We start from the raw sequence: 23603 nt of genomic DNA on the forward strand, positions 1-23603 counted from the left end.
GATTGACCCAACTTCTCATTTTACCATTGTTCTGCCAATTTCTCCACATCTTCACCAGCATTGATATTATGTTCAATGCTTTTTAAACAGAAAACATTATGCAAGTTAAAACATGAACTTTTAGCAAAAGTTTAAATGCTTAAAAGTTAATAATACAACACATAGCAAACTGTGTATTTCTTATTACTAGGAGTCCAAGCTGAACCTAGACTTAAAGGATTTTCCTTAACATTCTGATGGTACAGAGTCTTTAGTACAGATACCCTTCTCTGGTTCATAACATTTTTTGAACCAGTACAGACCTACTTGTATAGAGTGGGTCAGAGATAAAAGTTTAGTTTGTATCCTTTTAATCTTTATTTTTTTCTGTCTCTACCTCAGCCTATGTGTTGAGACAGCTGCACAGAGTGGTTTAGGGCAGAGTATAAGTGCATTTTCCTTTATTATATAAAGCAAATTTGGATAATGTATGATTGTAGTGTGTGTCTGAGTTCTTTGCTAATTCTGTGTAAATTTCAGGTGTGCAACAGAGGAACATGGCTCAAGAAACTAATCACAGCCAAGTGCCTATGCTTTGTTCCACTGGCTGCGGATTTTATGGAAACCCTCGTACAAATGGCATGTGTTCAGTATGTTATAAAGAACATCTTCAAAGACAGAATAGTAGTAATGGTAGAATAAGCCCACCTGGTAAGTAATTCTTACCTGGTAAGTAAAACACAGCACTATTCATAATTGAGATACACCTGAATAGCACAGGGTACCCAGTACCTTTTTCTGCTTTCACATTTTACTTCTATTACTACACTTACATCAGGAAAATGTCTCATTACATATTGTGATTATCAGTGGTAGGGAAACAGGATTAGGAGTGTCTTTACCCATTGAAAAGAACTACTTCTTACTTGCTGTGTTAGAGAATTCTATTATCTTATTAAAATAGAGGCACACTTCATTCAAGTATATATAGCTGTCTTGGAAACAGGAATAGGAGTATCTTTACCCATTGAAAAGAACTACTTCTTACTTGCTGTGTTAGAGAATTCTATTATCTTATTAAAATAGAGGCACACTTCATTCAAGTATATATAGCTGTCTTGGAAAATAAGGTGTAAGGGAGTGAGGGCTGTACGAGGACCTTGCTTCTTTTATCTAGGATGACTTTTGAAGCCAAGACAGTTGTAGAAGGAAAGAGTGAGTTATATATAGCCACAGCTGACTGTAGAAAAAGCCTTTCTCCATTAGGAAGGAGAGGTGTAACAGTTTGACTCAGAGAAAGGGATGTTCATCCCCAGTTCATTTGAGTTCTTTATGCATTTTTATGTCAAAGGATTCTCCTGGAATTGAAGTGGCTTTTGTTTCAGTAGTTGTGTAAGAAGGATCATGAGGATTTTGAGTGTAAGCTTTGCAAAAGTAAAGTGTTAATGGTACTCATCTAGGATAGTTCTCATGTAGGTTAATGCCTAAATGTATAGGTTTTTGTGGTGAATGAAAGTGCAGGCTGTTATTAGTTCATTTAAAATTGTGTGTAGAGTCTTTCTCATCATTACTTCGTGTTGAAGCCAAAAGCTAGAATCATTTAATCAAAACTTCTTTACTTAAGGCTAAGATCAAATGAATATAAATTGTTTTTTAAGTCATCGTCTACATTTCTGCCTTTCAAAGAACAAGTAAAATAATATAACCTGAGCACAGATTTTAATTTTGAACTTACGTTTGCCTTACTGCTAAATTCTTTTTTATTTGAAATATTTGTGCGCTAGTACTTGGAAGACATTTGCGAATTAAAGGATTTGGGTAATAATCAGTCCTAAGAAATAGTAGTTTAATTTTGGATATATACATTTTGTATATGGTTTCCTTGGTTAAAATCAGCATTCTTTTCATAGGAAAACTATTGAAAAAATTTTAACTAAAGTAATGAACCGGCATACTATATAGTAAAACAAAATCCATATACTATATTTCTTGGAAAACTGATCTTGATTTTTGTAGATGAGGTGTTGGCCTGCCCAGGGTACAGAGTCACTAACCTGAGATGTGGTCCTGTTACAGCACCTTCTGTCAGTAGTCTGTCTGAGTCTTTACCAGTTCAGTGCACAGATGGCAGTGTCCCAGAAACTCAGTCGGCGTTAGACTCTACATCTTCATCTATGCAGCCAAGGTAAGATGTAGCCTCTGAAGTGTGATTGGAAAGCTATTGAAAAATAAAGCATATATTCCATATGATCAGTTCTGTTAAGAAGGAAAACTATGTAAAGTCACTTTAGGATTAACTGGCATAAAATTGTATCTGTCTCATTATTATTAGTGACTAGTCAGAAAAATCTTTTTATTGGGTTTAAATTGGGGTGGGAGTAGGGAGTTGTCTTTTAAGTCTCAGATTTCCTTTCAGACAGGTTTTTCTTTATTTCTTTTCATAATATATCCTGACCAACCCTTGAAGTCCTTCTGAAGCATGTTCAGTTCTTCTAGTCATAGGCTTATTATGCAAGTACTAGTGCTTTGTATTAAAAAGTGCAGTCTTGTCACAGGTTCTCTTCGTTTAATATCATGATGTGGTACTGATATCTATTTGTATTGTAGTGTATTTTTTCTTTTTAACTTTGAAGTCACATCATTTAGAAGCCTGAAAACACAGAAATGTTTGTTTTATTCTTACTCTACTGTTAGGAAACAGATATTAAGTTTCTACTCTGAAGTTCCTTTTTCCAGTTTATGATGGGAGATGTTCAGTTCTGCTATGCCAGTGTATCATATACAACTTTGTATTAGGGTTCCTGAATCATGTCTTTATCATACTAGTTTTCATTTAGTGAATTCATACACAGTGGACATATACTGTTGCTTTATTTTCAAAGCAATAAACTTCTGGTCCAAATTGGTCTCAAGTTTCAAAGCTCTATAGTTATGTTTAAGTTATAAAAAAAAAGTATCTCTGATTAATTCTTGTCTTAATGATCTACTTACATATGTGAACTCTTACTTATTAATCACTTTAGTTACTATTCATGCATAGAGATCATCTTTTAAAATCTAAATATTTTTGCTTTTCTAGCCCTGTATCAAATCAGTCACTTTTATCAGAATCTGTAGCATCTTCCCAAGTGGACAGTACATCTGTGGATAAAGCAATACCTGAAACAGAAGACCTGCAAGGTTTGCACATGAACTAGCATATATTTTGTCATTTATTTAACATTTGAATATTACAAGCCAGGCACTATCTTAGATGCGTATGTTTTTTAAATTACCTGCCTAAGATAACATATTTTTACATTTGTTTTCTTTATGAGCAGAATATTTTATATCCTCAAGTATTTAATTGACTGAAATGTTGGGAGCCATTTCCCACCTATATATAATTAGGTCATCAGCATAAACATAGAAAATTAAAAATCTGTTTTGTTTAAGAAATATAATTAAATGAATGAGTGGTGGTATTATACTTTTCTCTTTTACCGTTTTGCCCAATTTAACCTAAATACTATTTCCTCTCCCAGCAAACTGGGGCTACTGGTTTGAGAGGAATCTCTTGCTTTTGACTCAGGTTATGTAAGTGACTGATTATTTTGACTGGCAGTGACCCCCTCTTTCCCCGTGTGTGACTTCCAGCACAACAGTCACATTCAATTACTCTTATTTATAGCATGGTGTCTCTTGTTCTTGCCCATGCTCTTTATATCCACATTATGTGGATTAAAGTGAAGTGGATCTAGGAAGACTTGAAAATGTGTTTGAAGGCTTTCTTAGTGGGCAGAGATGGTGGAGGAGGCATTTAGGATGCTGTTAAAAATCTGTGCTTAGTTATATTCTATTACTGTGTGGAAACAATGTGTAAATTGAGAAGGATACTCTGGAAAGACAAGTCCAAAGATGAGCTGTGTGTCATTTTACCTATGGCGTGATTTAAAGGGAGAAGATACCATGCCCAGTGAAACCTTCCATTGTACATGGTGTTCACAGGGTGGTGACAGATACATCTGGCAATCTTAGCTGAAGTTTGCTGAAGTTTAAATTTAGTTAAGCTGGCTAATTCCCCTTCCTCTGATTTCATGCCCAACAAATGATTGGCATAATTTGCCTCTTTGTAGATTTTGCTATAGAAAAATGTACTGTCTGGCCAACATAAGTATTCCAGTATAATATTGTAAATATTCATAAATAGTATGTGAATAATTTTTATTTTTTAGTTAAATAGGAAAGTTTAAGGACGGGCAGAGATAAGGAATATTTTTAAAGCAGAAATAGAAAAATTCCCCAAATCTAGTTATCCATTAGACATGGGAAATAAGACGGGGTGGTATTAAAGCTTTCAGTTGTATGACAGTTGAAATGGCAATGGTGTGGTTGTTTGCGACCGGGAGGTTGAAAGAAGTAATGGTTAGACAAGATTTTAGATAGAGTAAATTGGAAGTGGTCAAATTTCAAAACTTAAAATCTCAATTGGAGGTTGTAGATAGTTAATAGGTATTTAAATGTATGATCAGTATTATGTCTGAGATTTGGAAGTCTTTGGCACAGGTTGAAAATGAGAGGCAAAATCAAGAAGAGCAAGTAGGATAATGAGTCAGCAAAGGGGACAGGAAGAAGTCATCTAGATCCTGGTTAGTTTTAGGCCACAGATGTCAACAGAGAATTTTCAAGAAGCAAGGGTTGCTTAGCAATTTTGAGAGAGAGCTAAGTAAGGAAGAATGAAAATAGGCTGCCAACCATGAAGGTGTTATTTATGTCTTACAATCAAACAAATTTTAGAATGTTGGTAGGGGGAAAATATATGCTGCAAATATATGCTGCTTAAGAATAAAATAGCAGGGATTTCCCTGGTGGTGCAGTGGTTAAGAATCCGCCTGCCAAGGCAGGGGACACGGGTTCAATCCCAGGTCCAAGAAGATCCCACATGCGGCGGAGCAACTAAGCCCGTGCACCACAACTACTGAGCCTGCACTCTAGAGCCCGCGAGCCACAACTACTGAGCCCATGTACTGCAACTACAGAAGCCTGCACACCCTAGAGCCCGTGCTCCTCAAGAGAAGCCACTGCAATGAGAAGCCCACGCACCGCAAAGAAGAGGTAGCCCCCGCTCGCCACAACTAGAAAAAGCCAACACACAGCAACGAAGACCCAGCGCAGCCAAAAATAAAATAAATAAATAAATAAATTTATTTCTTTTAAGAAAAAGAATAAAATAGCAGTTGTTTTGCAAGTGTGACAAAAAATGAAGATTGTAAGTTGGTGAACTAATGTAATAGGAAGTGACATTTATGGTGTATGGAGAACAATATAGTTTTCTCCACATAGCCCTAGATACATTAATGCAAACGGTGGTCTTGATGCCATATTAGGAGAAATTGTAGGGGGGTTTTAAATTGTATAGACTCCTTTTTTCACTGTAATTTCAATGACTTGTAAGTTAAACCAGTATTAACTTTTAAGTACCTTTTAAAAACTTAGCATTCATAATTTCAGCATAGCAAATCTTTGAACAATCAGATGTAAGTTTCATCTGAGTTTGAGAGGATTAGTTTTCAGTGGGTAAAATCTCTTAACAGCCTAGTTTTTAAAAAATATCTTATACTGTTGAATTTAAAATATCTTTTATTATAAACATGCACACGAGTATGTGTGTGTATATATACACATACACTCATAACACATGATGTACTTGTGATTTCCCTATTTGATAGGAACAAATGCAGAGAATATTTTTTCCATCTACTTAATAGATGGACGAAAAGAGAAGTCTTTGACTCAAGTCCTGTGGTCATTTGAGCTGTAACTGGAACCTAGGCACCTGACTCTAGACCATTATTCTTTCCACTAGACAGTTGTGGTGCTTCCTGGACTAGGATGTCCTTGTGTGTGTTTCTGTTGCCATATCCAGCCCTCCCTCAGTTCCCAGGGTAGGATCAACTGGTTTGGTGACCTACCCAGGTATCTGTTTTCTTCCTTATTATTCCACTTGTATTCCTCAAGGGAAATTTTTTTAGATAGGAAGGTCATCCCAGGTGGAAGAGGGTACAAGAGTAGCATCTGTGTGCCTAAGCCAGAATTTCCTAACATTGTTGTTGGAGTTTTCAGAATAGTGTCCTTGAAACAGCTTTTTTTCCCTGTAGGTATTCTGCTTATAATTAGGTAAGTTGCCACCAGGTGGGTGGTACTGCTTCCATTTTGTCCTCATGGCTCTGAATAATTTTTCTCCTGTTTAACGGAGAAGCTCTGAAGAATTTTTTTCATGTCTACCTGAGAATTTACCATATTACTGCATCTTTCTCGTTTAATTATGCCTTTTAGCTTAATAAACAACGGTACCTCACTTACACAGTATCAGTTAGGAATGACAGATTTCCAGTTTATGAAAGCTTAGCTTTGTATTTTAAAAAATTTTTTTTAAGTTTTTTTTTCCGGCTGCGTTAGGTTTTTGTTGCTGCACACGAGCCTTCTCTAGTTGCCGTAAGTGGGGGCTACTCTTCGTTGTGCGTGGGCTTCTCATTGCGGTGGCTTCTCTTGTTGCGGAGCACGGGCTCTAGGTGCGCAGGCTTTAGTAGTTGCGGCATGCAGGCCCGAGAGCGCGCAGGCTTCGGTAGTTGTGGTGTGTGGGCTCAGTAGTTGTGGCTTGCGGGTAAAGCGTGGGCTCAGTAGTTGTGGAGCACGGGCTTAGTTGCTCCTCGGCATGTGGGATCTTCCCAGACCAGGGCTCGAACCCGTGTCCCCTACATTGGCAGGCGGTTTCTTAACCACTGGACCACCAGGGAAGTCCCAGCTTAGCTTTTTAAAAACGAAAACATTTAAGTGTCTTTGTGCACTCTAAACTATCATACTTCATTTCTATTAGAACAATATGCTTAACTTCAGTTAACCTCTCAGTCCCTCAGATATTGGAGCAGAGTAAAAAGAATACGGAATTTGGATTCAGAAGTTCTGTTCTCATATCTTGATACCTCCTCTTCTCTGAACCTTATTTTAATTACTTTTGAAGGAGAATAATAACCATGTCCACCTTAGAAGTTATTAGAAGTCAGTGAAATAATGAAGATGAAATGTGTTTTGTTAATAACTACAAAGGATATTCTTATTCTGTATAATCCCAGTGTTTTGGGAGGCTTAGCATAAGAGAATATGGAAGCTTTCCAGCAGTAGAATGTAATCATGACTAAGGTGGTGAGCTCTCCATCACAGAAGTGTTTTCAGAGAGCTGACTTATTGTCAGGAACAAAGTAGAGGGGATACCTGCACTGAGTGGCAGAGTAAATTAGAATTCTCATAATCTTTTCAACTCTAAGGGTTCCTTTCTTCATACCAAGTTGAATTGTCAGATCAGTTGTTCAGAACAATCAGAGAGGAATAGTCCCTTTCAACTAAAAATCAGAAATTTGTATGGATTAAAAATCAGAGATTGATTTTTAAAGAGTGGGTGATAATAGCCAATACAATCTGGACAAAGTTGGAGGACTAACAATTCCCAATTTAAAAACTTAATACAGGGCTTCCCTGGTGGCGCAGTGGTTGAGAATCTGCCTGCCAATGCAGAGAATACGGGTTCGAGCCCTGGTCTGGGAAGATCCCACATGCCGCGGAGCAACTGGGCCCGTGAGCCACAATTACTGAGCCTGCGCGTCTGGAGCCTGTGCTCCGCAACAAGAGAGGCCGCGATAATGAGGGGCCCGCGCACCGCGATGAAGAGTGGCCCCCACTTGCCACAACTAGAGAAAGCCCTCACACAGAAACAAAGACCCAACACAGCCATAAAAATAAATAAATAAATAAACCCAAAGTTAAAAAAAAAAAATTAAAAAAAAAAAAAAAACTTAATACAGGCTACAATGATCAAGACTACATGGTACTAGTATGAGATGAGGATAGTCATATAGATCAATGGAATAGAATTGAGAGTCCAGAAATAACATTCTCACATTTACAGGTAATTGATTTTCCAACAAGGTGCCAAGATCATTCCATAGGGGAAAAACATATGATGCTGGGCCATTTAAACAAATAAAGTTGGATCCCTACCTCACACCGTACACAAAAATTTACACAAAATACATCAAAGGCCAATATGTAAGAGCTAAAACTATAAAACTTGTAAGAGAAAACAGGCATAAATCTTCATGACCTTGGATTAGTTTTCTTTAGACATGACACCTACAGCACAAGCAAAGAAAAAATAGACACATTGAACTACATCAAAATTAAAAACCTTTTTGCTTCAAAGGACTATCAAGAGTGAAAAGGCAACACAGAAAGGGAAAAAATTTGCAAATCATATATCTGATTAGAACATATAAAGAAATATAATTCTACAATAAAGACAACCCAATTTTTAAAAGGGCACAGGGTTTGAATAGGCATTTCTCCAAAGAAGATATAAAAATGGCCAAAGTGTTGTTAAGGATGTGGAGAGATTGGAACCCTCATTCATTATTGTTGGGAATGTAAAATGGTGCAGCCACTTTGGGAAACAGTTTGGCAGTTAAAAAAGTTAACTCAAAGTTAAATAGAATTAACTCTATGACCGAGAAATTCCATTCCTAATTCCCAAGAGATTGAAAAAATGTGTTCACACAAAAACTTATATAAGACTATTCATAGCAGCATTATTCATAATTAACAAAATATGGAAAGAACCCATATGGCTGTCAACAGGTGATTGGATAAACAAGAAGTGGTATATTCATACACTGGAATAGTGTTCGGCCATAAAAAAGAATGACGTTCTGATACGTGCTGCAACGTGGATGAACTTTGAAAATATACTAAATAAAAGAAGCCAGGTACAAAAAGCCAGCGTATTGTATGACTCCATTTATGTGAAAGATAGGCACCATGAAGAGGGCTTTTTTGCTGGAGAAGAGTTTGTAAAAGCAAAAGCATACTGGTAGGAAAACACGAAATTTGGGAGATAGAACAACAGTTGCTAGAGTGGCCAGTTCAGACAAGTATGTGTTGGAACTAAAGTTGGAAAGATTGTCTAGAATCAGGTCATGGAAAATCTCTAAGGTACTGGGTTCTAATCCATGATAAGGGAAGAGAGCCATTTTGAAGGTTGGTTGCTTCTTTTTGTTTGTTGTAAGATGGCACAAAGTTGTATTTTAAGGATTAATGTAACAGTATTTTGCCTCCAAATAACTGCTGTTAGAAACTGATCTCATTTACAGAGCTGCTCTCTTCAGGATGGTGGCCATTGGCCTCATGTGATCACTTGAAATGTGGCTAGTCCGAAGTTAGATATTTAGTGCATATTTATTTGCTAGTTACACTCTAGGTGTAACATATACAGTGCTTTTGAAGACTTAGTAGCAAAAAAGACAAAGTGAAATATTCTATTAATACTTTTCATATTGATTTTGTATTTAAATGATAACATAAATTAGTTTTATCTGTTTCTACTTTTTAACATACCCGTTAGAAAACATAAAATTAAATATATGATTCTCATTATTTTTTTTGGGACCCTATTTTTTTTGGACCCTATTAGCCCACTATGCAGGCTAATTTTTCTCTTGAATATTAAAAAATTTTTTCATTTTATAATGGATTTTTTTTTTTTTTTTGCTGTGTTGGTCTTCGTTGCTGCGCAAGGTCTTCCTCTAGTTGCGGTGAGCGGGAGCTACTCTTTGTTGCAGGGCGCGGGCTTCTCATTGCGGTGGCTTCTCTTGTCACGGAGCACGGGCTCTAGGCGCGCGGGCTTCAGTAGTTGTGGCACGTGGGCTCAGTAGTTGTGGCTCAGGGGCTCTAGAGCGCAGGCTCAGTAGTTGTGGCGCAGGGGCTTAGTTGCTTCACGGCATGTGTGATCTTCCCGGACCAGGGCTCGAACCCGTGTCCCCTGCATTGGCAGGCGGTTTCTTAACCACTGTGCTGCCAGGGAAGTCTTGTAATGGATTTTTGAGCTAAGAATAACATAAAGATCATTTTGTCCTCCCCCTTATTTTGCAGGTAAGAAAGTGAAGTCCAGAGAAGGGAAATGAATTTTATCCCAATGGGTCATTGTAAAAGTGTACATTTATTCACTAAATATCTGTTGAGCAACTGCTCTGTGTAAGCACTGGGTATACAGTGGTGAACAGAAATAGTCCCCACCCTCAGAATGCTTAGTCTAATACTTGAATGAGACTCGTCATGACAAGTTATATATATGGATATATGTTATATTATATATATAACATATATCCATATATGTAAGGGATATATGTTATATTACATAGATATTGTATCTACTGTAAGATAATGTTCGGGGATTGCGTATTAATGTCATCTTATGTTCAGTTTTATTTTTCACCATGTGTCTTGACTATCCCCCAAACAGGTAGTGCTAAATAGTTTTATGTATTTATTGTTATATTTGTGTACTTTTTTCTTTCTTTTCTTTCTTTTCTTCCCTCCCTCCCTCCCCCACTTCCTTCCTTCCTTCCTTCCACAGGACCCAGAGCAGAGGGCCTTGTTCCTCTTGAATGTGGTCCTCCATGTGGGTAGTTAAACTAATTTTACCTGCCTGGTGTTTTTGAAGGATCTTTAAAGTAGTGGCCAGAAGGCTTTGTCTAGTTGAGATTACCATTAAAAATTATTAGCAAGTGCTATACAGTTTATCTCTCAGCCTTTATGCCATTGCATAGGCCTCCCGAATAGCCCTTTAGGACCAGTGGATGCAACACAGGCAGCCACCTGTTCTTAATCATTAACAAGTGGGTATTCTCTGTTTACAATTCTCAATTCAGAATATGAAAAACTGCCTAGTTCTGAGGAAACCGTCCTTATTTTGGCTTCAGGTTCAATAAGAGTATGGCCCTTTGGCCCTTAGTCTACTGTATGGCTTGCTTGCTTGCTTATTTATTTATTTATTTAGTATGGCCCTTTTAAAAGATTGTTTCCTTTTACATAACTTAGAGTTTGATAATTATGGTTTGCTTTGATCTTAAATCTCACATGAAAATTGGGGAAACAGGAATAATTTCTAAGAATCTTAGACTTTTACAGAATACTGTTACCATCTTGCCCATGAATTCATTTGGTAAATGTTTAAATTCAGGTACCAGCCACTAACTGCAGGTAAGCTAAGGTTACCTTAGTCTGATGAGGATAGTGGACATTGGTCAGCCTCAAATTTGAACCCTAGTTTATAAGCTTTTAGCGTGCCACCTGATCCTTCACTTCAAAGGTTATGCAGTTACCTCAGTTAAAGAGAAACCATTTGCCTTGACAGATCTTTCGGGTTAATACTGTGAAATGTCTCTGTTGAGGTATACAGTAGCATTTGTATCCATAGCAGATAAATGTATTTTCACTATTCTCCATTTCCAGATACCAAAGTTTGTGTCTCAGTAGTTAAATTGGTTTTTTTAAATATGTAATCTTGTGGGATAGTGGTGTTGTTACTGCCAGTAAAGCATTATTTATATTAGTATATTTGAGTATCAGACTTGCTTGGGAGAATAGGTATGCCTTATAGATGTCAAAGGTAATAAATAGAATAGATTCTTTTCTGATTGCAAGTTAACTATTTTTGAGCTCTTTACACACAGCCAAACCTTATCTGATAGTGTTCTAGGAGCTGGGGATAAAACAGTAAGCGAGATATTCAGCCCCTGCCCTCACAGAGCTTACATTCTAGGGGTATTTACTTATTAAAAATAAAAGGCTTTATGTATCCACATTTTGTTTCAAAAATAAAATGTAGATATTGGTAGCACTGTCTCCCCATCTAGCTTTAGAATGTCCAGGTGGAATAATCATGTTATAGAGTTCTTCATTCATGCATATTTATTTGTTAGTTTGTGGTGTTTTGCCTTTTGTCATATTTTGTTAAAATATGAGATAATGTGTTAACATAAGCAGGTTAGAATCTATTACATCAAATGTTTGAGCATCTACTGTGTGTAGTTCACTGTGATAGGTGCTGGAAATTCGAACAGGGAATAGGATGCTATCCCTCTCCTCAGCAGGCTTACAGTGTAGTTGGGGAAATGGAGCACATAAATACAATAGGTAAATAACTCAATACTAATTCAGTTCAACAGATATTTATTGAATGCCTGCTGTGTAGTAGGAGGCACTGGTAACAAGGATGAAAATGACAGGTTCCTGCCCTGAAAGGTTAAGGGCAGGTTAAGTCAAGTAGGCATTTATAATATAATAGTACAGAAAGTGCTACCGGGCATAGTAGGGTTTCCTAGTCTAAGTTGTGGGGGAGGGAATGGAGTAAGAGTTGATAATATAAGCTTAAACAAAAAAGACACCTTGGAGTTAGCCAGGTAAGGAGGAGGGACAAGAGGGGCATAGGAAAATTGTTCCACATAGAAAGGACAACTTTTACAAAAAGCCCAGAGGTAAGAGAGAATTTAGTATGTCCAGGGAAACTGCAAATACTTCAGTATGGCTGAAGCATGGAGTATTGTTGATGAATGGTGAGAGACAAGGCTAGAAAAGAAGGATGAGAAAAATCCTGAAGGACCTCTGGGCTTTATTTATCCTGGGGGTTAGTGGGGAGTTGTCAAAGAATTTTAAACATTGGAGGGCACATCATTAGATTCTCATGTAAGGCAGATGATTTGGATGCAATGTGTAAAGCATGGATGGAAGAGGGGGCTCATGTGAAGTGCCCAGAATTTGGTAGAGAGTATTTAAGGGAATTAAGGGTAATCAGAGTGAAACATTGCAAGAGAACTGAGACAGGGTTTCCTGGAGGCTTTAAAGGGCAGTTGACCTAGGTGAAATGAGAGAAAGGAAGCCCTTTTGAATTGGTTGTACACAGCAAAGGTACCTGGCATAGTCCCATAGATTGGTTAAGGAGTAGATTACTGAAGAAGAAGGACTGGTTGGTGATAAAGTTGGAGAGGTTAAATCCTTGATCCCTGGCAAGTCACTGACTGTTTTAGAACAAGACACCATGTCTGCTAGGTCACCTGATAGATTCTAACTCTAGTAACAGCATTTGGGAGGGCCAGGGTAGTTAGTGAGAGGGAGTGGCGGGGGTCACATTAGTTAGGATTTAGGGGCAATAATTAGACCTGAATTTTGGTGCAGCTGGCCTTGGCTTCAACACTTAAATCAATTTATTATCTTAATTATAACATTTTAATCAATTTGTCTTATTCTCAATATTTTAAAGATTTTATATGAAACATTCTGAGAATTTTGAACATACTTAGTATTCCACTAAATCTTGGTTTCAGGCTTTTTCCCCTTATTGTCTTTGAAATGTACATAGTTCTGAGCTCAACAATATTTAGAAGTTTGCATGTGACCATTTTCTTACACACTCCCTTAGAATACCCAAGTAGTGTTTGTGTGTTGTATGTCTTTTATTGGTCAAATACATAATTATTAGAAATTTTAGAAAATATAGTGCTTTTAGAGTCACTTGTTAACATGTCAGTGTATAGTCTAGATTTTCTCCATGTGTGTATACATACATGCATACTTTACATACATATATGCATTTCACCAAAAGGGGGTCATATTATTTAAACTACTTTGTAACTTAATGTGAGCATCTTTCCATGCTAGTAAATAAGTAAATTACTCAGTTATCCTCTGAATAAACAGATCAGTGGGGGTGGGGTGAGGGGTAACAACCACCCAAATTTCAAAATCTCATTGAATAATTAAATTTTACCACCTTCCTATTTTTATCAGCTTCAGTATCAGAAACGGCACAGCAGCCATCTGAAGAGCAAAGCAAGTCTCTTGAAAAACCAAAACAAAAAAAGAATCGCTGTTTCATGTGCAGGAAGAAAGTGGGACTTACTGGTAAGGGCCTAAATCACATGGTTTAAAATAAAGATTTTATTTATGATGATGCATGACTTACTATTAATGGCTTCAATTAAGATTGTTTCTGTTCCCATATGAGTTAATAATGGATATGCTTCACCTTCTGAATTTTCTTAAATAAAAGTAGCTTTAATTACATACCTAATAGTGAAATGAATAGCTTTTCTTTTAAAAAATTCATTTCAGCTGAGTTTGAGAATATTAGACAGGTAAGGTCAGTGTGCCAGGTGCTGTGAAAGGGCAAAGATGTGGCTCCTGCCTTCAGAGAGCTGAAATTGTTATGTGTGAGAGAATATTTAAGTCCTTGGTGAGCTGTGAAGTACTTTCTCTATGTAAAGTGGCTAGTCACAGGTTGTCATGAGGGTTCAGAGAGCTCATATATGTAAGGTGATAGCCGCGTGCTGCCATGCAATAAGTAATCAATACATGTTGACTACTGTAACAGAGCTGTTAGCTGGGATTGTTATTAAGAGAGGGAGAAGAAAATGTTTGAAATATTACTTGGATATTTGGCAAAGAGTACATTTAAGTGCAGTCAAATAGATTTCTTTGGGAATTCAGGGATGGGTGTGATTAATTTATGTAAAAGAAGAGGAGTAGAGGCCCATCAAAGTCATGAAGGTAGAATATTTCAGCTGGGTCTTGAAAGATGAGTAGGACTTAATAACTGATGGAAATGGGAGCATTTCAGGCAAAAAAAAAAAAAAAATACCTTGAACGAAAGCTCGCAGAAAGGATAGGGCATGTTTAGGGGACCATAAAAGGGGATTGTAGCACAAAATATGTGAAGAAGGGGGTTAGATACCACCATAGAGATAAGGCTCATGATGTGTACTGTAGTTAACTGATGGGGAACAGTTGCAGCTATAGTTACCATTTATTGTTTACTATGTGCCAGGCATTGTGCTGAATACTCTGCCTAAGAAATTGGCTTAAGAGGAAATAATTTTTTTTTTTTTAATTTATTTTTGGCTGCGTTGGGTCTTTGTTGCTGTGTGTGGGCTTTCTCTAGTAACAGCGAGCAGGGGCTACTCTTCATTGCTGTGCATGAGCTTCTCATTGTGGTGGCTTCTCTTGTTGCAGAGCACGGGCTCTAGGTGCGCGGGCTTCAGTAGTTGTGGCACATGGGCTCAGTAGTTGTGGTGCATGGGCTTAGTTGCTCCGTGGCATGTGGGATCTTCCCAGACCAGGGCTCGAACCCGTGTCCCCTGCATTGACAGGCAGATTCTTAACCACTGTGCCACCAGGGAAGCCCGAGATAAGATTTTAAGTAAATTATGTTTTAGGAAGGTTTGTCTGGCTAAGGTGTAGATAAAGAGGAAAGGAGATTTACAGTCTGATATCAGACATGTTTAAGACTGGCCCATGCCTTGGCAAATGTATTTATTTAAAGAATACAGACGTGAACAAGTAAGGCATTTTAAAGTGTACATATTTAGCATCAAATACTGTCTTCCTAAACCTCAGAAACTTCGACTTCATGATTAGAAAGAAGGCTGCGACTTAGTAATTTCTGTCTTGTCAGTCTAGTATTATTCTTGGCTCCATTTTTCATTCATTATTATGAAGTTATAGGGGAATTCCTTGGCGGTCCAGTAGTTAAGACTCCACGCTTTCACTGTCGAGGGCCCAGGTTCAGTCCCTTGTCAGGGAACTAAGATCCCTCAAGCCGTGTGGTGCAGCCAAAAAATAAATAATAAAATTTTTAAAATAAAAGAAAATTATGAAGTTACAGAGTATCTTTTTGAAGTTTAAAAAAATTTGGTAAAGGAAGTTTACATCAAATGTCAATGTTTAAAATATTGATTCCTATGTTCCATTTCCAGCAATTCCATCATTACCATAAAATCCTAATTTGGGGGTGCAGGACTGGTTTTATTTAAAGACTATCCACACTGCTTATTTCTCTGTTTTGGCTTCAATTCTTGGGGCATTTCCCTAAAATAAGTAGCATTTATTGCATGTTTACTATATGTTAGGCACTTAATACTTCCTCATTTAATTCTTACTGTAACCAATTCCAAAGTTAGAGATGCAGAAGCTAAGGGTCAGAGAGGCTAAGTAATGTGCCTATGTTAGTAAATAGATTCAGACTTAAGCAACCATAACTCCATCTCATGCTCTAAATCACTCAGCCAGATTACAGTTCACCTCTCCATTGGAGGTTAGCCAAGGAAAGCTAATATACTACACTATTTGTTAACAGTTCTGTCAAAAGTTTCATTTCATCTTCCTTAATTAAATCTTAAGATTGCCTTCTGACAGTATGCTTATTTTTTCACATTGTAGTATTTGAGGAGTGTTTCACATTTTCAATTTAGCAACCCTGTTTTTGATAGGAAGCAGTTGTGTCACAGGTGAAAACTTGCGCTCAGAGAAGTGGTTATGACTTGGTCTGCTGATACAAACCTGTATTTGTAGGTAGGAAAAAGAAATGAAGCTATCAGCTATGGATTTTGAGAATGTTACTAGGTTGTGAAACTGCTTGTTTGGAATGATTCTTTAGATTGCTGCCCTAAATATATGATCTTTTTAACATTAATTATGCTAGAGAGTTTAATATTTTTAGACCTTCCATTCAACTCATGTATGTGCATTAATCCATTTTCAGGGTTTGAATGTCGGTGTGGAAATGTTTACTGTGGTGTACACCGTTACTCAGATGTACACAATTGCTCTTACAATTACAAAGCTGATGCTGCTGAGAAAATCAGAAAAGAAAATCCAGTAGTTGTTGGTGAAAAGATCCAGAAGATTTGAACTCCTGGAATACAAAATCCTTTGACCATCTGCAAACTAAAAATTGACTTGAGGTTTTTTTTCCTAGTCATTGGGAATGTAGAGCAATGTATCTTGCATAGACCTTTTAATCATGCATGTCATCAGAAGAATAGATTTTTGTTTTTGTTTTGAAAATGACTCTGAACATTTATTTACATTGCAGTTTCTGTGGCTGAAAAGACTTAAGTAAACTTTACAAGTATTATCCTTTTAAGATCATTTTAATTTTAGTTGAGTGCAGAGGGCTTTTATAACAAACGTGGAGAAATGTCGGAGGGCTGTGATTTTTCCAGTATTAAACATGCATGCGTTAATCTTGCAGTTTATTTTCTCATTGTGTATGTATATATAGCTTTTCTCTGCAGCACGATTTCTCTTTTGATAAATGCCCTTTAGGGCACAACTAGTTATCAGTAACTGAATGTATCTTAATCATTATGGCTGCTTCTGTTTTTCATTAACAAAGGTTATACATATGTTAGCATATAGTTTCTTTGCACCCACTATTTATGTCTGAATCATTTGTCACAGGAGAGTGTGTGCTGATGAGATTCGAAGTTTGTGTGTTTTTAAATTTTTTTGAGCGAGGGAAGGAAAAGCTGTATGCATTTCATTGCTGACTGCAGGTTTCTTTCAGATTACGTTCATTGGTCTGTGTGTATACAATATGAAGAATGATCTGAAGTAATTGTGCTGTATTTATGTTTATCTACCAGTCTTTGATTAAATAAAAAGGAAAACCATAATGTTCCCTTGTATTACTTTTTCTCTTATTCTTTCTGGTAGTTCATTTTGACTTTTGGTCCTTCAGTTTTCTACTTTACTTAATTTTGTGAGATGAACTCACATCTGTTTGTGAGTAATCTTAGGATGACAAACTGTGATCTTACATTCCTGTGAGTTGAACATGTCATATTTTCTAGCTCTTGTCTGATTCTCTGTTCTGAACTCTGTCACACTGAATTAGCATCTAGTAGAAGCTTCGTTTTGGTAGGATTAGAGAAACAGAAACAGCATAACTCAAACACAGCAATTGGAGAATTGTGAAGTAGAAAGACCTCCAAAAGACCATTTGTCCTGTGGTTTCAAACTTACCTGGCCGCCAACCTTTTTAAAACTTGAAATATTATGTAAAACAGATTAAAATAGTATTTTACAGTACAAATGTCTATGTTTACATTTGTTTGCTTACTACTTGTATACTGTAGCTTAGTATGTATATTCTACCTTCATATGTAATGATGGCTTAGCATTGAAATCTGTAAATGAGAGAAAACCATTATGACTATCTCAATAGACCCAGTTAAAGTATTCAGTAGAATTTAATACCCATTCATGATAAAAACCCTTGATAAATTAGGACTAAAAAGGAATTCCCTTAAGGTGATAGTTTCTATGTAAAACCAAATAAACAAAAGACAAGCATCTTCCAAAAAGAGGAAAATTCATTTCCCTTTAAAGCCAGAAACAAAGGGCTGGTTTTCCACTATCAGTGCTTATATTCAAAATCATGTAGAGATCCTAGCCAATTTTATAAGAAATAGAAAGTAGGAAACTCATTATTTGTACATTACATGTTTGTTTTTTTAGAAAGCCCAAATAACTCTAAAGAGAAAGTACCAGAAATACAGGGTTTTGTTAGGTGGTAGGTGTAACATTAATTTTCAGAAGGCAGTTGCATTTCTTTATAGCAGAAACAACTGGAAAACTGGAGGACATCTTTTACAATACCAAGTACCTAGGAAATTAACAATGTATGTTGAAGACCTCTTTAAGAAAAAATGCTTAAACATTATTAAGAGATAACTAAGACCTCAAAAAATAGACATGTTCGTGGCTAGGCAGACAATATCATGAAGATGTCATTTGTACCCAAATAGACCTATAGATTCAAAGCAATTCCTATCAAAAATCCCACTAAGTTTTCTCCTGGAACTTATTAAAGTGATTCTAAAGTAAAAGATAAAGGAGAGCAAAAGGCTAGGACATTTCAGAAAGGAAAGAGCAGGGAGGTGGGCATTTTTCCTGCTGATGTTAAGACTCACTATGAAGCCATGTTAATTAAAATAGTGTGGTATTAGCTAAGGGCTATACAGAATCCCAGTAGATTAGACCAAAATGCCCAGAAAAAGCCATGCATGAGCTGAACTTGGTATAAGAGAGATGGGACACCACACTGGGCAAAGGAGACTGTTAGGTACTGAGAGCACAACTGGTTATCAGTGTGGAAAAAGGTGAAAATTGATCCGTATGTCATACCATAGGGGGAAAAAAATAATGTCTTAAATGTAAAACAATTTTTAAACTCTCAAAAAAAAAAAAAAGATGATTACTGCTTAGACCTTGGGATACAGAAGGACTGTTTAAGACACAAAGCATTAACTGAAAGTATTATTGATGAATTTGTCTATTAAAAAGAGGCATTTTAAACCAAAAATAACTTAAGCTATCTATCTGCAAAGAAAGGGAAAAGCCAAGTTACAAACCAGTGCAAATCAAGACCATAGTAAGATACTATTTTACACTCATTCAATTGGCAAAAATTTTAAAGTCTGGCAGTATCTAATGTTGGAGGGATTCCACATAATCTCTTAAAGTTTCCTGATATTAACCAAAAGTGGTTCAATCCTTCAAATGCTTTGGTAATTAATACCTTTTAAAGTTGGACTTTCAAACATCCTATAATCCAGAAATTTTACTCCTAAGTGTATACCCAAGACAGACTTGCACATAGGTGTAACAGGAGACATAGGAATTTTCATAGCATTGTTTACAGAAAGCAAAAATCCAGAAACCACTCAAGTCCCCATTGAAGAATGATGGGTAAATAAAATGTGATATATTCTTACAATGGAATAGAAATATAGTGATCAGAACTAGAGATCCCTAGAGACAACAAAATAAAAGTACCAGATAGTAAACCAAAATACACCTTTTTGCAAGTCACATAGATGGAATTTATATGAAGAGAAAGCAGGGTAGTGATGACAGAATTCAGTATGATATCCTTAGATGGGAAGAGGCCAGGCATGTGGTACCATATGATCAAGGCCTTGACTTTTCTAGACATAACTAAAAGCAGGCTATGTGTGAGCCAATGCTGAGAGTCTTATGAACCAAGAATTACGATTAATCCAATTTCCTGTACCTGAAGTCCAAAGTCATAATTATGAATCTTTTTTATGACCACATGTTAAAATCGGGAGTTTTGGCGATTATTTGTTTGTTGTTGTTATTTCTTTTTTTTTTCTCCGTGCACATGGTTTATTCTTAAAAAATTTTTATTGAATATTTAGGAAAAAGTCCAAAATACAGGTAAATAAGTCAAAAGAGGTAATCCTTTTTAAAGATAATTATACAAATTGCTTAATTGCGACTTTAGTTCTAAGTAACTCAGCTTACTAGTATGGCTGACCATTTCTAATGTAGATGGTTAGTTGTTCGATGGGGTTTCTAGATAAAACACCAAAACCATGATTCATGAAAAAAATTTTTAAGTTGGACTTTCTTACAATTAAAAATTGTTCTGCAAAAGACATTGTTAAGAGAACAAAAAGACAATCCACAGACTGGGAGAAAATAGCAAAACACATCTTATAAAAGACTTATAAATATAAAAATAACTCTTAACTGTATGAAAACAACCCAATTAAAAAGTGGTCGAAATATCAAGACACCTCATCAAAGAAGATATAGATGGCAAATAAGCAAATGAAAAGATGGTCAACATAATATGTCATTGGAGAATTGCAAATTAAAATGAGATAGCACTACATACCTATTAGAATAGCTAAAATCCAAAACAACACCAAATGCTACTGAGGATGTGGAGCAACAAGAACTCTCATTCATTGGTGATGGGAATGCAACATGGGACAGAAGAAAGTTTGGCAGTTTCTTAAAGCTAATCATAGTCTTACAACCTAGCAATTGCACTCCTAGGTATTTGTCCAATGAATTAAAAACTATGTCCACTCAGAAATCTGTACCCAAATGTTTTTAGAAGTTTTATCCATAATTGCCAAAAATTGGAAGCAACGAAGATGTCCTTCAGATGTACCAATAAACTGTGGTATATCTATATAATGGAACAGTATTCAGCAATAAAAAGAAATGGGCTGTCAAGGCACAAACATGGAGGAACTTTAAATATATTGCTCAGTGAAATACGCTGTCTGAAAAGGCTTGCTACTATATGACATTCTGAAAAATGCAAAACTAGAAACAGTGAAGAGTGGTGGCTATGGGTTCAGGTAGAGGAAGGAAGGAATAAATGGGTGAAGCACGGGATTTTAAGGCAGTGAAATAGTCTACATGACATTGTAATGGTGTATACGTAACAGTATGCATTTGTCCAAACTCATAGAACTGTACAACACAAAAAGCAGAACCCTGGGAATTCCCTGGTGGTCCAGTGGTTAGGACTGGGCGCTTTCACAGCCAGGGGCCCAGGTTCGATCCCTGATTGGGGAACTCAGATCCCACAAGCCATGAGGCACAGCCAAAAAAAAAAAAAAAAACCCTAAGGTAGACCATGGACTTCAGTTAATAATATTGTATCAATACTTGTTTATCAATGATGACAAATGTACCATACAAATCCAAGATGTTAATAATAGAGGAAACTGTGTCAGGGCAGGGGCATATATGAGAACTCTTTATACTTTCTGCTTAATTTTTCTGTGAACCCAACACTGCTGTAAAAAATAAAGTCTATTAGTTAAAAAGACAAGGAAATGGCTGTCCTCTGTTGGAAGGTTCAGACAACTCTGTAGCGACCCCTGCAGAAGATGCCTGGGACTGCTGCTTCTGGCTCTCTGGTTTGGTCTACCTTTAGGTAGCATAGCAAACCTTTCACCTTAAAAAAAAAAAGTCACGTTAAATTTCAGGGCCATGGGACACCACTACATACAGCAGAGTCTATATAGGTGTACTGTCTAGTAGAGTAACCACTAGTTTATACGTGGCTTTTTAAATTTAAGGGACTTCCCTGGTGGCGCAGTGGTTAAGAATCTGCCTGCCAATACAGGGGACACGGGTTCGAACCCTGGTCCAGGAAGATCCCCATGCTGCGGAGCAACTAAACCTGTGCGCCACAGCTACTGAGCCTGCGCTCTAGAGCCCATGAGCCACGACTACTGAAGCCCGCGCGCCGAGAGCCCATGCTCCCATGCTCCACAACAAGAGAGGCCACTGCAATGAGAAGACCGCGCACTGCAATAAGACCGCGCACCGCAACAAAGAGTAGGCCCCGCTCACGGCAACTAGAGAAAGCCTGCGCGCAGTAAGACCCAAGGCAGCCAAAAATTAATTAATTAAATACATTTATTAAAAATTTTTTTAATTTAAATTTTTTTAATTTTTAAATAAATTTATTAAAAATTTTTAAATTTATTTTTTATTTTTATTTTTGGCTGCGTTGGGTCTCTATTGCTGTGCACGGGCTTTCTCTAGTTGTGGTGAGCAGGGGCTACTCTTCGTTGTGGTGTGTGGGCTTCTCATTGTGGCTTCTCTTGTTGAAGAACACGGGCTCTAGGCATGTGGGCTTCAGTAGTTGTGGCACATGGGCACTAGAGCACAGGCTCAGTAGTTGTGGCTCCCGGGCTCTAGAGCGCAGGCTCAGTAGTTGTGGCCCGCGGGCTCTAGAGTGCAGGCTCAGTAGTTGTGGCGCACGGGCTTAGTTGCTCTGTAGCATGTGGGAGCTTCCCGGGCCAGGGCTCGAACCCATGTCCCCTGCATTGGCAGGCGGATTCTTAACCACTGCGCCACCAGGGAAGCCCCTTAAATTTAAATTTAAATCTGTTAAAAATAAAATGAAGACTTTGATTCCTCATTCACTGGTCACATTTCAAATGCTCCAGTAGCTCCATCTTGGTTAGCACAGATACAGAACAACTTCATCACCTCAGAACAATCTATTAGCAGTGGTCTAGCCCAGTGTGTTGTGTCCAGGGGAGCTGTGCTGATTTCCGTCAATGCGCAAGCAGGAGCCCCAAGATCTGACAGAGGAAAGAGCAGATTTGGACCACCCCCTCCAAAGAGAATGTGGGCAAGGTAGACGCTGAAGATTCAGGACTCCCCTGGTCTGTCTGGCAAGGCGGATGCAGTAGGGGGGTTTGGAATAATAAGCAGAGAAGGCAGATGGCAGACTAGGAGTAGAGCTTTTGATCTGGAAGCCTTAAGTAAGAGTGAAGCAGGTCTAAACTTAGTGCTATATTCCTGGGGTTTCTTAGAAAGGAAGGAGCAGAGATGTTTATGAGAGACATATTTCAGTGGGCAGTTATTGTTGACAGGAAAGCAATGTTTGGGGAGAGAGGCACTGAATTGTCTGTTCAACTATGCCAAACAGGTTGGATACAGAGTACATGTTAAATGTTGAAATTTCTCTGCATTTCTGGGTACAGGATGCGACCCACAGCTAAAGCTCAAAAAGACCCTGAAAATTCAGATGGGAAAAGGAAAAATTTGGATGGGAAAACCCTTCAATAAGTATTCATACAAAAAAGCAAAACAAAGTTTTAAGTATCTTGTTGAAATCACAGAGAAGGAGGATCTGAAAAGTTGCATGTGCTTTGATAACAATAAACGAAAGCTCATTGTATGGTACACATTATTATCAAGTAATACAATTGTCAATGATGTTCTCTCTACTTAACATGCTGTTTATTTATGGGTCTTTCAGATCCTGCTTAAATCCAAAATGGCTTTGAGGTAGTATTCCATCAAAACATGGATACAATAGTACCTGAAACAATTAAAGCAGACTAAAGACAGAATAAAAGAGGGCAGGAAGAAGAAAATTTGTCTTGCAAAAAACCCAGCCCTGGTTGAGCTGGTTCATTTGGCTCTGCTTCAGAATTATCAAGAAAAAGAGGGAGCTCTGACAGAGACGAACTCTTCAATGAAGCAAATGTCTTCTCTCCTTAAGGCTCATGCTCAGAAATGCTTATTGTACACGTTTTAGAGGGGACACCATGTGTTTGGCATGTATACCATACCCTTTAGCATCAGAGGGATGTGTATCATGTGCAAACATGAGTGACATTCTGTTC

At 37.3% G+C, this 23603-nt stretch overlaps 1 protein-coding gene across 7 annotated transcripts in view; it reads left to right on the forward strand.

Annotated features, from left to right (window-relative positions):
• Nucleotides 1-17297, forward strand: part of ZFAND6 (zinc finger AN1-type containing 6) — a 75866-nt gene extending 58569 nt beyond the window's left edge. For all 7 annotated transcript variants that reach the window (XR_005018662.1, XM_036842234.1, XM_036842237.1 and 4 more), the window contains 5 exons: nucleotides 520-690; nucleotides 2056-2164; nucleotides 3059-3159; nucleotides 13633-13746; nucleotides 16382-17297. Coding sequence is in view for 6 of the 7 variants with exons in the window: in XM_036842234.1 (XP_036698129.1) it covers nucleotides 537-690; nucleotides 2056-2164; nucleotides 3059-3159; nucleotides 13633-13746; nucleotides 16382-16530 (627 nt within the window). In the remaining variant the exon portion in view is untranslated. The remainder of the gene's footprint in view (nucleotides 1-519; nucleotides 691-2055; nucleotides 2165-3058; nucleotides 3160-13632; nucleotides 13747-16381) is intronic.
• The last annotated feature ends 6306 nt before the right edge of the window (nucleotides 17298-23603 follow it).

This window comes from Balaenoptera musculus, chromosome 2, assembly GCF_009873245.2.
Source record: "Balaenoptera musculus isolate JJ_BM4_2016_0621 chromosome 2, mBalMus1.pri.v3, whole genome shotgun sequence".
NCBI lineage: Eukaryota > Metazoa > Chordata > Mammalia > Artiodactyla > Balaenopteridae > Balaenoptera > Balaenoptera musculus.